Below are 15,717 nucleotides of genomic sequence, written 5' to 3' on the forward strand. Positions count from 1 at the left end.
TCCATCGGAGAAAGGTACAAAAGTCTGGGGTCACGTACCAACCGACTCAAGAACAGCTTCTTCCCTGCTGCTGTCAGACTTTTGAATGGACCTACCTTGCATTAAGTTGATCTTTCTCTACACCCTAGCTATGACTGTAACACTACATTCTGCGCTCTCTCGTTTCCTTCTCTATGAACGGTATGCTTTGTCTGTATAGCGCGCAAGAAACAATACTTTTCACTGTATGTTAATACATGTGACAATAATAAATCAAATCATATCAAAAATACTGCAAAGGTCATTTGCACATTTGTTCTTGCCTCCCGGTCCGCTGCATGCACCTGGTTTGTTTAAACCAGTGTTCTGAGTCGGCCTGAGAAGCAGGACTTGATGAAGCATCTCTTCTCCAGTTACGTGGTGAATGGGTAAGTAATGTGCTGATTAAAAAGTCACAAAGACCTGGACAGCAGGCATAGCGAGTATCTAATGTCACTGACGTTCCTCTGTCAACCACTGCTCAATCACATGACTGCCATTTCCCCATTCAACATCTGAAACTCGTGTTAAAGATCATTAATAGAGGAAGATCAGCTGTCTGCACTGACCACCTAATGAGAGACCTGATGTGCAGGTTAGGTGGATTGGCCATGCTAAATTCTCCCCCAGTGTCAGGGGGACTAGCTAGGGTAAATGCATGGGGTATGGGGATAGGGCCTGGATGGGATTGTGGTCAGTGCAGACTCGATGGGCCAAATGGCCTCCTTCTGCACTGTAGAATTCTATGATTCTACATTCATTTCACTTCTCAATCCTTATTAAGGGACCAGTTGCTGACAAAGCTTTCCCTTCAGACAGCCCCAAGTTACTGTTATACCTGAGATTCACTGTCTTGTCCTTTTAAATTAAAAACAGTTATTAAACATGAAAATACTTGGATTTAAAAGAAATTTCCTACCCCAAGCAGAACAACAGGTGAGAACTGACTGGTGTGCAAGTTATCAGTGATCTAATTTTGTTCTCTGACCTGGTCATCGGCTCACAAGGGACAGTAAGATCCCAATGTAACTTATTCAAAACGTGCATCGTTATAGTGTCTGCACAGTTACAATGCCTCAAAACACTTCAGAGAGGGTCCAAGGAGATTGGACAGGAAGAGGGAAAGAATTAGGAGAAGTGGTCAAAAGCAGAGCTCAGTCTCATGTCAGTCGTGTTTTGCAATCGTATTCAGGCCCTTTGAGAATCCAGTGCTCTGCTAGTCACTGAACTTTGCTTTTCTTTCCCACAACATAGAAAAGTTGATATTTGACTCAAGGTTTTCTGAACGTGGTCCACAAAATGTCACCAGTCCAACCTCTCGACTTCCAGCTATTTCTAATGCTCTGAGGGGGGTATGTTTCACTCACTCCAGAAGGATATCAAACTAACAGGTATTAACATTGCACTTCTAAATGGGCCTGGTATCACTTTCTGTATAGAACAATAGAGTGCAGAAGCAGGTTTTCCACCATGCAATACCTGTTTGATCTCCTTGTCAATCTTATGGTGGTTAATTTGAGCCTTTTTGGAAGACCTCTCAAACTCATTGCTCAGCATATGGAGCCTCTGCTCCTTCTCCTCCATGTCATTCAGCAGCCGCTCCATGTCGGACGCCTTCATGCTTTCCAGTGCTTGTCGACTCTTCAGCTCTTGAGAAGCCCGGTGTTCATGCTCCTTCAGCAGCCATTTCTGTGGTCAATAAAAACTCAGTGTATCAGGCACATGACAGCAGGAGTGACATCTCTGTGAGCATTACCTACTTATCAAGACAATTTACTCTTTGAAGTACCGGTCTCCTTATTTAAAGAAGGATGGGAATATGTTAGAAGCAGTTCAGAGGAGGTTTGCCGGACTAATACCTGGAATGGATGGGTTGTCTTCTGAGGAAAGGTTGGAGAGATTAGGCTTGTATCTGCTGGAGATTAGAAGAGTAAGAGGCGATTTGAGTGAAATATACAAGATCCTGAGGGGCATTGACAGGGTGGATGGGAAGAGGAGCTTTCCTCTTGTCGGAGAATCTAGAACTAGAGGTCACTGTTTAAAAACTAGGGGTCGCCCATTTAAGACGGAGATAAGGAGAATTTTTTTCTCTCTGCAGGTCGTGAATCTTTGGAACTCTCTTCCTCAAAAGGCAGTGGAAGCAGAGTCTTTGAATATTTTTAAGGCAGAGTTAGATAGATGCTTGATTAACAAGAGGATGAAAGGTTATCAGCGATAGGCGGGAAATGGATTTGGATTACAATCAGATCAGCCATGATCTCATCGAATGGCAGGACAGGTTTGAAGGGCCAAATGGCCTACTCCTACTCCTATTTTATATGTTCGTATGTCCGTGGGACTGAGGTGAGGAGAAATGTCTTCACCCAGAGAGTGGTGAATGTGTAGAATTCACTACCACAGAAAGTAGTTGAGGCCAAAACACTATGATTACAAGAGGAAATTAGATATAGTTCTTGGGTCTAAAGGGATCAAAGGATATGGGGGAAAGGGGGGGATCAGGATATCGATGATCAGCCATGATTAAAATGAAGGGTGGAGCAGGTTCGAAGGGCCGAATGGACTCCCCCGCTTCTATTCCTATGTTTCATAATGTTTTGTCACTCTCACCAGCAACTTATGCAAAGGAAAAAGCTTTCACTTATAATCTCCCAAAGTACTTTCTAGTCAATTAAGTACTCCTGAAGCATAGCCACTGCTTAATGTAGGAAAACATGGTAATCAAATTGCACCCAGAAAGGTCTGTCTTTACACTGTCATTGGCAGAGATTTTCATCTCACCAGCAATATTCAAAGCCATTGCAGCATTCTGTTCACTATTAGCCATGGACATGGACTGTTTGATGCGACAGAGACTGTTAGGGCTGGCAGTCTGGCCTACTGAGTTATAGATGATGTAGAATGGTGGGTATTTTGTAGACATTGGGAGATTTGTAATGACTTGAGTATAATGATGATGTGGAGATGCCGGCGTTGGACTGGGGTGGGCACAGTAAGAAATCTCACAACACCAGGTTAAAGTCCAACAGGTTTATTTGGAATCGAGAGCTTTCAGAGCACTGCTCCTTCACCACTCACCTGGTGAAGGAGCAGTGCTCTGAAAATTCAGGATTCCAAATAAACCTGTTGGACTTTAACCTGATGTTGTAAGACTTCTTACTGAGGATAGTGATGGGTAGGTTAGGGAGATTAGTGGGGTAAATACATGGGGCTACGGGGATAGGGTCTGGGTGGGATGCTCTGTCGGAGAGTTGGTGCAGACTCGATGGACCGAATGGCCTCCTTCTGCACTGCAGGGATTCGATGATTGTACGGGGTGGGTGGAGTTTCTGCGATTACCTCCTTTTCCAGCTCTCTCTCCATTTTCTCATTCTCGGATTGCGATCTGCTCAGAGCTTTCCTCAGAGCTGTGAGCTGTTGGCGCAGAAGAACCACCTCTTCTTCTGCCACCATTTTAATACGGAGATAATCCTTCTTGACTTTAATGACCTCCTGTTAACATAAAGGGTCAAAAACAAGAAAACAATTCCTTCCAATGGCTATCATTCTTAAAATTGAATTAAAAGGGGGAAGAGAGAAGCGCTTTAGCTGCTCAATTGTCTTTTCATTTTGAGGTAGCAGGAGAACAAAAACTTTACAGTCTGTGGATTTACAGGGATCAGGAACAGGATTTTAAAAAATTATTGCCTAATTCTTGCCCACTTTTTTGTTCCTTGTTTGATCTCCCTATCCTCACTTGGATTAAATTTCGAGTCAGTGATCAGTCAGGAGGCCAGATGAAGAATCTGGTGAACTGGTGCGATGACAATAATCTCTCCCTCAATGTCAGTAAAACAAAGGAGATAGTCATCGACTTCAGGAAGTGTAGTGGAGGACATGCCCCTGTCTACATCAATGGGGATGAAGTGGAAGTTGTCGAGAGCTTCATGTTTCCAAGTGTTAAGATCACTTACAACCTGTTCTGGTCCCTCCATTTCTATAGTTAAGAAAGCCCACCAACGCCTCTATTTTCTCAGGAATCTAAGTAAATTCAGCATGTCCGCTACGACTCTCACCAAAATTTACAGATGCACCATAGAAAACATCCTTTCTGGTTGTATCACAGCTTGGTATGGCTCCTGCTCTGCCCAAGACTTCAAGAAACTACAAAGAGTTGTGAACGTAATTCAGTCCATCAGGCAAACCAGCCTCCGCCTACACGTCCCGCTGCCTCGGAAAAGCAGCCAGCATAATCAAGGACCCCATGCACCCTGGACATGCGCTCTTCCGCCTTCTTCCATCAGCAAAAAGATACAAAAGTCTGATGACATGTACCAACCGACTCAAGAACAGCTTCTTCCCTGCTGCCATCAGACTTTTGAATGGACCTATCACATATTAAGCTGATCTTTTTCTATACCCTAGTTATGACTGTAACACTACATTCTGCACTCTCTCGCTTCCTTCTCCCTCATGTACTCTATGAACCGTATATTTTGACTGCATAGCGTGCAAGAAACAATACTTTTCACTGTATACAATACATGTGACAACAATGAATCAAATCAACTCACATTAGAATGATCCACAGAATCAGAGAACAACTAAGAACAAAGAACAAAGAACAGTACAGCACAGGAAACAGGCCCTTCGGCCCTCCAAGCCTGTGCCGCTCCTTGGTCCAACTAGACTACATGGTTAACTCCTACATGGTTAACTTTCCAGCTGCTACGGAAACGCATTACTTCATGCAGGCTAATCCTCCAGCTGTGAGGTCATATGAACATGGTTGACGAAGGAAGGGCCGTGGATGTTGTCTATATGGACTTTAGTAAAGCGTTTGACAAAGTCCCTCATGGTAGGCTAGTGAAAAAGGTTGGATCCCATGGGATAAAGGGGGAGGTGGCTAGATGGGTGGAGAACTGGCTTGGTCATAGAAGACAGAGGGTGGTAGTGGAAGGGTCTTTTTCCGGCTGGAGGCCTGTGACTAGTGGTGTACCGCAGGGCTCTGTATTGGGACCTCTGCTGTTTGTGATTTATATAAATGATCTGGAAGAAGGAGTAACTGGGGTGATCAGTAAGTTTGCGGACGACACAAAACTGGCAGGACTTGCAGATAGTGAGGAACATTGTCAGAGGCTACAGAAGGATATAGATAGGCTGGAAATTTGGGCAAGGAAATGGCAGATGGAGTTCAATCCTGATAAATGCGAAGTGATGCATTTTGGTGGGAATAATGTAGGGAGGAGCTACACGATAAATGGAAGAACCATAAAGGGTGTAGAGACGCAGAGGGACCTGGGTGTGCAAGTCCACAGATCTTTGAAGGTGACGTCACAGGTGGAGAAGGTGGTGAAGAAGGCATATGGCATGCTTGCCTTTATAGGACGGGGCATAGAGTATAAAAGTTGGGGTCTGATGTTGCAGATGTATAGAACGTTGGTTCGGCCGCATTTGGAGTACTGCGTCCAGTTCTGGTCGCCACACTACCAGAAGGACGTGGAGGCTTTGGAGAGAGTACAGAGGAGGTTTACCAGGATGTTGCCTGGTATGGAGAGGCTTGGTTATGAGGAGAGATTGGGGAAACTGGGGTTGTTCTCCTTGGAAAGACGGAGGATGAGGGGAGACTTAATAGAGGTGTATAAAATTATGAAAGGCATAGATAGGGTGAACGGTGGGAAGCTTTTCCCCGGGTCGGTGGTGACGTTCACGAGGGGTCATAGGTTCAAGGTGAAGGGGGGGGAGGTTTAACACAGATATCAGAAGGACATATTTCACACAGAGGGTCGTGGGGGCCTGGAATATGTTGCCGGGCAAGGTGGTGGAGGCGGACACACTGGGAACATTTAAGACTTATCTAGACAGCTATATGAACGGAGTGGGAATGGAGGGATACAAAAGAGTGGTCTAGTTTGGACCAGGGAGCGGCGCGGGCTAATTGTTCCTTGTTTCTCGTTTCAAGGCTTCATTCTATGATCATCTTGCTGGTGCCAGTACAGAGCGAGACTGCGGATAGTTGGGAACCTGTCTCGGGGGCAGGGAATTCATATGGTGTTCGTGGAAGTGGAAATGACTAGGGTTGGGAAGCATTTTCCGATCGGGGCCATTGTGATCTCCTGGACTCGTTTCGATCGCCTCAGGGGGTCGGAGAGGAATTTCCCAGATTTTTTTTACCCCATATTGGCCCTGGGGTTTTTCACTCTGGGTTTTCGCCTCTCCCTGGAGATCACATGGTCTGGAATGGGGGGGTGGGGGTGAGTTAATAGGCTGTAATGAACAAAGCATCGTAGCTGTGAGGGACAGCTCGGTGGATAGGATATTGGTATGTAGATAGGCTGGAAAATTGGGCGGGGATCCTGGATTCAGGATTCAATCCTGGACCAGGGAGCGGCGCGGGCTTGGAGGGCCGAAGGGCCTGTTCCTGTGCTGTATTGTTCTTTGTTCTTTGTTTGTTTGAGGGGTGACCCTGTACAATCTCGCTGAATGGGGCGGGGGAGAGTGGGGGGTGAAACTCCCCCCACTTGCCCCTAAAACTGCCAAAATATCAAATTCACAGAGCTCCAATCTCAGGCCACGCCCACATCAGGCTCAAAATGGCAACCTGGATCAGGTGTGAGTGAAACATAGAAACATAGAAACCCTACAGTGCAGAAGGAGGCCATTCGGCCCATCGAGTCTGCACCGACCACAATCCCACCCAGGCCCTACCCCCACATATTTACCCGCTAATCCCTCTAACCTACACATCCCAGGACTCTAAGGGGCAATTTTTAACCTGGCCAATCAACCTAACCCGCACATCTTTGGACTGTGGGAGGAAACCGGAGCACCCGGAGAAAACCCACGCAGACACGAGGAGAATGTGCAAACTCCACACAGACAGTGACCCGAGCCGGGAATCGAACCCAGGACCCTGGAGCTGTGAAGCAGCAGTGCTAACCACTGTGCTACCGTGCCGCCCAAAGTGCAATCAAAGTCAAAGGTCAAAGTGCAACCTTTTATGAAAGGGGTCTCACCCTAGCCCAAGTTAACCTTTTAAACGCATCCAATCGCAGCACAGCTTAACAGCTAAATATATGCACGTGTATTCACACTTCAAAGTTTGCTTTCAATATTTATTTTTAGAAAACATTACCTTGACCTTCACAAGCTATTGAGTGATTGCAACAAAGGCGCACACTAGATCCCAATGAGTGCTTTGAAAAAAAACCTTCTGTAAATAAGGCCAGCAGAGAGTCAGTGGGCTGAATTGCCTCATTCTGTGCTGTAATGACTCTAAGGCCATGATTTATCAGATAGAACAATTCAGCACAGGAACAGGCCCTTCGGCCCACGATGTTGTGCCGAACATGATGCCAAATTAAACTGATCCCTTCTGCCTGCCCTTGGTCCATATCCCTCTATTCCTTCCATATTCAAGTAAAAGCCCCTTAAACACCCTTTTGTACCTGCCTGCAGCACCACCCCTGGCAGCGCGTTCCAGACCCCTGGAGTTTCAAGGTGGGATGGGGGGTGCGTGGGGGTGGAGAGGTGAGGGTGAGAGGAGAGATTGGGCAAAGGTTGGGGGTGGTTTGTAGGTGGAGAGCCGGGACGGGAAAGGAGCTTCTACAAGAGGCAGGCCTTATTGGGGCCGGGTGGCATCAATGTTGTAAAGAGGTTACTGTTCGAGGCGTCTCCCCTCCCAACCCCCCACATCCGCCTGAGGTGTGAGCAGGGTCACTTTCAGGGTTTACCCCGTTCCCGAACTCCTCCCATCATCCTGATGAAAATTGCGGTTGGGTGGGAAACAGCCTTTAAGTGGTTATTAATTGGCCACTTGAGAGCCTCAACTGGAGCAGGGACAGGCTGGACCGAGGCCTCATCCACCCCAAAATTATGGAGCGTTTAGGGCGGGCGGGAGGCCAGTGGGAAGGTGATCCGAGGAATCTTACAGGCTCGGGGGGTGGGGGGTGTAAAATTAACCCCAAGGTTCTAAATGCAGATGTGATTGGAATCATTTCATTACACACTTGATCTATGAGCTCTTACAAGTTATTATCCACATTTTGTAATCAAAATCAGTAGAAATAAACTCTTTAAATCAGAGAATGATACAACATAGAAGGAAGTTATTCGACCTCCCCTGGCCTTTTGTCCAGTTAGTGCCACTTCCCTGCTCTTTCTTGCGGCTGGACTTGCGGATAGCGAAGAGCATTGTCGGACAATACAGCAGGATATAGATAGGCTGGAAAATTGGACGGAGAGGTGGCAGATGGAGTTTAATCCGGATAAATGCGAAGTGATGCATTTTGGAAGAAATAATGTAGGGAGGAGTTATACAATAAATGGCAGAGTCATCAGGAGTATAGAAACACAGAGGGACATAGGTGTGCAAGTCCACAACTCCTTGAAGGTGGCAACACAGGTGGAGAAGGTGGTGAAGAAGGCATATAGTATGCTTGCCTTTATAGGACGGGGTATAGAGTATAAAAGCTGGAGTCTGATGATGCAGCTGTATAGAACACTGGTTAGGCCACATTTGGAGTACTGCGTCCAGTTCTGGTCGCCGCACTACCAGAAGGACGTGGAGGCATTAGAGAGAGTGCAGAGAAGGTTTACCAGGATGTTGCCTGGTATGGAGGGTCTTAGCTATGAGGAGAGATTGGGTAAACTGGGGTTGTTCTCCCTGGAAAGACGGAGAATGAGGGGAGATCTAATAGAGGTGTACAAGAATATGAAGGGGATAGATAGGGTGAACGGTGGGAAGCTTTTTCCCAGATCAGAAGTGACGTTCACGAGGGGTCACGGGCTCAAGGTGAGAGGGGTGAAGTATAACTCAGATGTCAGAGGGATGTTTTTTACACAGAGGGTGGTGGGGGCCTGGAATGTGCTGCCAAGTAGGGTGGTGGACGCAGGTACGCTGACATCGTTTAAGACTTACCTGGATAGTCACATGAGCAGCCTGGGAATGGAGGGATACAAACGATTGGTCTAGTTGGACCAAGGAGCGGCACAGGCTTGGAGGGCCGAAGGGCCTGTTTCCTGTGCTGTACTGTTCTTTGTTCTTTGTTCTTTCCCCGTTGCCTCTACAATTATTTTCTTTTTGAGTATATCTCCCACTCCCTTTTGAATTTGCTTACACCATGCTTTCAGACAGAAACAACAAATATAGTGACTGTTCAAAAAAAGTTACACAGCACATTCAGTGAAGGAAGTTTTTAAGTGAAGTCAAGTTTCACACGGCCACTTGCAGGTGACTGAAGATGAATGAAATGCTGGGAGAATATTACATTCCTTATCAGTGTCAGACCATCAGCAGGCTTGATGAGATGCTGGTTGCTGTCAGGTTTCCTTATAGACTAATGCAGATGATGCTCTGTCAATGCAATGTCTCTTACCTTCTCCAAGGCAGCGCAGGATCTCTGGAGCTGTTTCTGCTTTACAGTTCGTCGCCAGCAGCTCAGAGTCCTCAGTTGGCACACCAACCTCTCCAGTTTACTGTTCTCTCCCCGTAAGGACTGCAGCTGATCTTGCTGGGAAAACAAAAGGAAAGGATCGGTCCAGAGGACATCAGAAGAAATGCTCCATCTTTCACTCTGTCCCTCAGAGAGGCCCCTGGCCCCTTTTGCTGCGCCCCCAACAGGTTCCATTTCAGCAACATCACAGGGTCTCGTTCGAAGATTAGTATCTTGGAAAACATTAACATTGCTAAATAGTTTAAATACTTTGGAAACAGTTCTTCAGGATTTTAACAGAAGGATATTCTGGCCTCTGAAAGTAAAATCTACAAGCGAGAACTACAATGAAAAGGTTATTCAATCACCTTGGTTTTAGTGCACTGATACAAGGCTAGTTCACAGATAAAGATACGTACAAGTGTAAACAACTTTGGAGTTCATTCCTGCAGGAACATTTCCTTTCTTTGAATATTTTTTGAATTTGTGTCTATTTTTTCTCTCAGCACTGCTGCCTCACGGCACCAGGGACCAGGTTCGACTGGGTGACTGTGTGGAGTTTGCATATTCTCCCCGTGTCTGTGTGAGTTCCCTTTGAGTGCTCCAGTTTCCTCCCACAGCCCAAAGATGTGCAGGTTAGGTGGATTGGCCTTACTAAATTGCCCCGTAGTGTCCAAAGATGTGTAAATTAGGTGGATTAGCCAAGGTAAATGAGCGGAGTTACAGGTATAGGGCGGGGATCTGGGCCTGGATAAGATGCTCTTTTGGATAGTCGGTGCAGACTCGATGGGCTGAATGGCCTTCTTCTGCACTGTAGAAATTCTATGCTTCCATGAATTCTATTATTCTCGTACGACAGAAGCTCAGATTCAAAGCAATAGAAATGGAATGAAACCTTGAAGTTTCACATGTTTTCAGCCAGTTGAGGCTGGCCCAGGATTAAGGGTTGGGGTAACCTCTGGACCGAGTACACTTCAAAGAGTTTCTCCTCTGATAAAAGGAGAGAGTTAACAGACTTGCTTACCCGTGCCAAGTTCTCTTGTAAAGTGTCATCGTTTTTTGTGGATCCAATCTTCCTCTTGAGGATAATCATGTTTTCCACTCCTTTTCTTCTCACTTCACTGATCAATTCGCAGACGGTTTTGTTCATGTTGATGTGATATTCATCCAGCTTTCCCTGTTGTTATGAATGTGCCGAGAGTGGCAGTTACAGCAACAGTGGAAACATTTCGCCGTATAGCATCACACCAGTTACTGTAGATGAACTCTCCCATTGGTATTCCTGCCAACAAATCTTTTCAAAATAACTGGGTTTGCACCTTCATGATCACAGCAGTGAAAGACATTCCTTATCTGCCGATGTGCAGTGCATTCCAAACCGTCACCACCCTTTGAGTCAAAACATTTTTCCTCAAATCCCCCTTAAAACTCCCACCCCTCACTTTTAACTTGTGTCCCCTTGTAACTGACCCTTCAACTAGGGTGTGGAGTTGTCGGCATTGGACTGGGGAGCAGCTAAGGAGCAGCTGTTCCCCTTAGTTGAAGGGTCAGTTACGAGGGAACACAAGTTAAAAGTGAGGAGTGGGAGGTTTGGGGGGATTTGAGGAAAAACCTTTTTACACAGAAGGTGGTGATGGTCTGGAATGCGCTGCCTGGGAGGGTGGTGGAGGTGGGATGCCTCACATCCTTTAAAAAGTACCTGGATGAGTACTTGGCACAGCATAACATTCAAGGCTATGGGTCAAGTGCTGGCAAGTTGGATTAGGTGGGCAGGTCAGGGCCTTTCATGCGTCAGTGCAGACTCGACGAGCCAAAGGGCCTTTTTTGCACTCTGACAGTGTAGCACTCACTCAGTACTGCACTGGAGTGTCCAAGTCCTGGAGTTGCACTTGAACTCACCAACTTTAAGTCAGAAAGAGTGCGATCAATAGACCCCCAGTTGGTGACCAGTGATGTGTCATTGTTAGCTGATATAACCAAGGCAGAATTAACCACAAGGAGTAATTGAGGTGAGCAGCACCGTACTTAATGGGAAGCTAGAAGGTACAGATGGGAGGAGAAAGGGATAGAAGAATATTCCATCATAAACTGATAGGTAGATGAAGGTGAGTGGGAAAATGCTTGGGTGGAGCAAAATCATTAAAATAGACCAACTGAGTCAAATGGTGCTGTAAGACCAGAATAGATAGGAGCAAAGCTAGGCCATTCGGCCCATCAAGCCTGCTCTGTCATTCAATGAGATCATGACTAATCTGATGTGATAATCCTCAACTTCACTTTCCCACCTTATCTCCATCACCCTTGACACCTTTAGTGATTAAAAATCTGTCTATCTCAGCCTTGAACATATTTAATGACCAATGGGTGACACAGTAGCACAGTGATTAGCACTGCTGCCTCTCAACGCCAGGGACCCAGGTTCGATTCCCGGCTTGGGTCACTGTCTGTGCGGAGTCTACATGTTCTCCCTGTGTTTGCGTGGGTTTCCTCCGAGTGCTCCGGTTTCCGCCCACATCCGAAAGACGTGCGGGTTAGGTGCAATGGCCGTGCTAAATCCTCCCTCCATGTACCCGAACAGGCGCCGGAGTGTGGCGACTAGGGGAATTTCACAGTAACTTCATTGCAGTGTTAATGTAAGCCTACTTGTGACTAATAAATTAACTTAAGCTTAAGAATTCCACGGATTCATTACCCTCAGAGAAGAAATTGCTCCTCATCTCTGCCTTAAAAGAGGTTCTGAGAAATTATATATAATTTTGGGCCTTCCCTTTTCAGAAGAATGTAGTAATGAGTTCTCACATTTATTTAATTTCACACTGTCCAGATCCTACTGCAGGATTTGATGTGATTATTCTCCGTTTAACACTCCCCTAAAGTAAATTCCATCTATTGAATTTGGAATTTACCCAACGTCTCTTTGGATGCGGTAACCGAGATAGGAACATGCAAATAGATGAATGTTTCAATTTTACAGCATGGCTACATACACACCTTTAATGCAAAGCAGGATGCAAACAAACTTTTCACCAAAGCATCATATTCCTGTCTCACTTCTCTCCTGATCTCGTGTTTCAGTTTGGCATTTTCTTCCTCCAGGTTGGTCAGCTTGGCTCGGAGAGCTGTGATCTCTATAATTATCTCATGGCTCAGATCAGCTAACTGAGAAGGGGGGGGGGAGGGCGGGGAAAGGAATTGAAGCAACACAAGAGAGGTGGTAACTTTGGCATCCTGCATGATGTACATCCATCAAGAACAAAAGTATCAGAGATGAGAACAGATCATTCGATTCATTAAAGTTCTTCCCTCTCCCATCGTGACAGCAACTTTAATTTTGTACAAGGCCGGTGCTTGTAGCTGTATTCCTTGTTGGGAAAATATCCCCCACTCCCATTACGGTGAGTAAGACTGTGTGCCAGCTTGGCTTCAGTGGGAATAATCTTGACTGTGAGCGAGTAGATTGGATTCAAGCCTCACTGCAGATCCAGGGAGCAGAGAGCAGGAGGAATCCACTCCCCTGTTTTGGATTATTCTGTTACATCATGGATGGTCTGTACCTTCACTTCATCTGCCTATTGCAAGTCTGTAGCACCCAATACCCTTGTCTATAAAGACAGGAAGTACTTCCTTACCTCACCCCTGATTGGCCTAGCTCTAATTTTAAGTTATATTTCCCTATTTAGACACCCCCTACTGAGGAAATAGTTTCTCTCTACTTACCCTATCTACTCCTATAATCATCCCAAACACTTCAGTATGACCAGTCCTTAATCTTCCATAATAAAAAAAATCTGGAATTGAGAATCTACTGATGACCATGAAACTCATTGTCAATTGTCGGAAAAACCCATCTGGTTCACTAATGTCCTTTAGGGAAGGAAATCTACCGTCCTTACCTGGTCTGGCCTACATGCGATTCCAGAGCCACAGCAATGTGGTTAACTCTCAAATGCCCTCGGGCAACTAGGGATGGGATTTTTCCAACAATCGACAATGGTTTCATGGTCATCTGTAGATTCTTAATTCCAGATTTTTATTGAATTCAAATTCTACCATCTGCTGTGGCAGGATTCGAACCCGGGTCCCCAGAATGTTAGCTGAGTTTCTGGATTAATTGACTAGCAATAATACCATTAGACCATCGCCTCTCGCTTGTATAAAAGAGGTCTGTGTACCTGGCAGTCAGGTGTTGTAGATGCTGTTTGGGATCTCTGCATTGTCTTCATTTCCTAACAACAATATCACAACAAAATGAAGCACAGAATATGAACATCCTCAGCACTATATTATGAATTCAATGCAATTCTATGTAATAAATAGTTTTTTCAAACAAGGAATTATTTCCCCATTTTGGCAAAAAGATTAAGAAGAGCCATGATCATAATGAATAGCGGAGCAGGATCGAAGGGCCGAATGGCCTCCTCCTGCTCCTATTTTCTATATTAAGAGTTTTCAGAACATGTGTGTGCTGCCGTTCTCCAGGACGGTTTTCTGCATCCAGGATCTGTTTACAGTAGTTACCGCTAAGTTCATAAACAAGCCACAAGTCAGAAGTCCTTCCAAAATCAAACGTGGCTAAGGCACAATCAAACACTTGGCTGCAGCACTACAAGACAGAGAGACAGAGATAGAGAGACAGAGAGACAGGGAGACAGGGAGACAGAGAGACAGAGACAGAGAGACAGGGAGACAGGGAGACAGGGAGACAGAGAGACAGAGACAGAGAGACAGGGAGACAGAGAGACAGAGAGACAGGGAGACAGAGAGACAGAGACAGAGAGACAGGGAGACAGAGAGACAGAGAGACAGAGAGACAGAGAGACAGAGAGACAGAGAGACAGAGAGACAGGGAGACAGGGAGACAGGGAGACAGAGAGACAGAGAGACAGAGACAGAGACAGAGAGACAGAGAGACAGAGAGACAGAGAGACAGAGACAGGGAGACAGAGACAGAGAGACAGAGAGACAGAGACAGGGAGACAGAGACAGAGAGACAGGGAGACAGAGAGACAGAGACAGGGAGACAGAGACAGGGAGACAGAGGCAGAGACAGGGAGACAGAGAGACAGAGACAGAGAGACAGAGAGACGGGCAGAGTCAGCAACCACTGCCAGTCAGCAGAATGGACATTTGGCCAAAATATTTAGGAAATGGTCATTTTTGGTTCCTATCAGTTTGAGCTTGTAATTCAGGGACATTCCCTTAACAGTTACCATCATAACATCAAATTGGACGATTGGTTTGAATCAGACTGCTGCAGCCAGGATTGCAAGCTGGAGTCTTGTAAATAGAAGGTGAAATCCTGAGTTGCTTTGTTTTAGAATCTTATTACTTTCCACAGAAGCATATAATCCCTACAGTGCAGAAAGAGACCATCTGGCCCATCGAGTCTGCACCAACTCTCCAGAAGAGCATCCCTCCCAGGCCCTCCCCTCTGTCCTATCCCCGTAACCCCGCACATTTCCCATGGCTAACCCCCCTCAGCTAGACAACTTTGGAGACTTAAGGGGCAATTTAGCATGGCCAATCCACCTAACCTGGACATCTTTGGACTGCGGGAGGAAACCCGGAGCACCCGGACGAAACCCACGCAGACACGGGGAGACTCAGTGCAGACTCCGCACAGACAGTGACCACACCGGGAATTAAACCCGGGTCCTTGGCGGCAGCGCTAACTACTGTGCCACCATGACACCCACCACCGTGCCACCCACCACTGTGCTGCCTCTATATCCATTCATTCTTGGATTACAAATTAAACCTGAACAAAACAAGGACTTCACCATCACAGCACATGCTATTTAAACGTGGGTCATATCGCAATGCTGCACTAAGCTCGATGATCCAACGGTGTTTTTACAGTGGGTGCAGGTTTAATGATGCAGTTTTATATTAATCAGTCACGCAGAATACTGCAATGTTGCAAAAGACAATACAGACACAACAAGCCTTCTTCTGTAATAAAGGCTAAATACTGCGGATGCTGGAATCTGAAACCTTCTTCTGTGCTGTAAACATCTGCGGCGTTAGGCGCAAGAAGACAATGAGTACATTTTGCAGCTTATCAAAACAGTGAAGAAACACCTGTTTTCCCAGAGCACCAGAGAAAAGTCAGAGAAAATATTGTCATTATGTTAACACCTTCACTTCACTGAGCCAGTGTGTGTCTAAAGCAGCGAACACAAACACATACACACTGTACTCCATGCGCATAAACAGAGAAACATCAGCACCTGCACCTGACATTGACAAATCTGATGAAGCTATCATGTGATTTCTGTTTGCCGCTTAT

At 46.0% G+C, this 15,717-nt stretch overlaps 1 protein-coding gene across 1 annotated transcript in view; it reads right to left on the reverse strand.

Annotated features, from left to right (window-relative positions):
- Window positions 1-15,717, reverse strand: part of ccdc162 (coiled-coil domain containing 162) — a 224,150-nt gene that overhangs the window by 30,208 nt on the left and 178,225 nt on the right. Inside the window, exons 42-47 of the mRNA XM_078213536.1 lie at window positions 13,601-13,654; window positions 12,420-12,587; window positions 10,453-10,605; window positions 9,372-9,506; window positions 3,355-3,507; window positions 1,498-1,707 (exon numbers count right to left, since the gene is read on the reverse strand). Of these exons, the coding sequence (XP_078069662.1) occupies window positions 1,498-1,707; window positions 3,355-3,507; window positions 9,372-9,506; window positions 10,453-10,605; window positions 12,420-12,587; window positions 13,601-13,654 (873 nt within the window). The remainder of the gene's footprint in view (window positions 1-1,497; window positions 1,708-3,354; window positions 3,508-9,371; window positions 9,507-10,452; window positions 10,606-12,419; window positions 12,588-13,600; window positions 13,655-15,717) is intronic.

The sequence above is a fragment of the Mustelus asterias genome, chromosome 5, assembly GCF_964213995.1.
Source record: "Mustelus asterias chromosome 5, sMusAst1.hap1.1, whole genome shotgun sequence".
NCBI classification, from domain to species: Eukaryota; Metazoa; Chordata; class Chondrichthyes; order Carcharhiniformes; family Triakidae; genus Mustelus; species Mustelus asterias.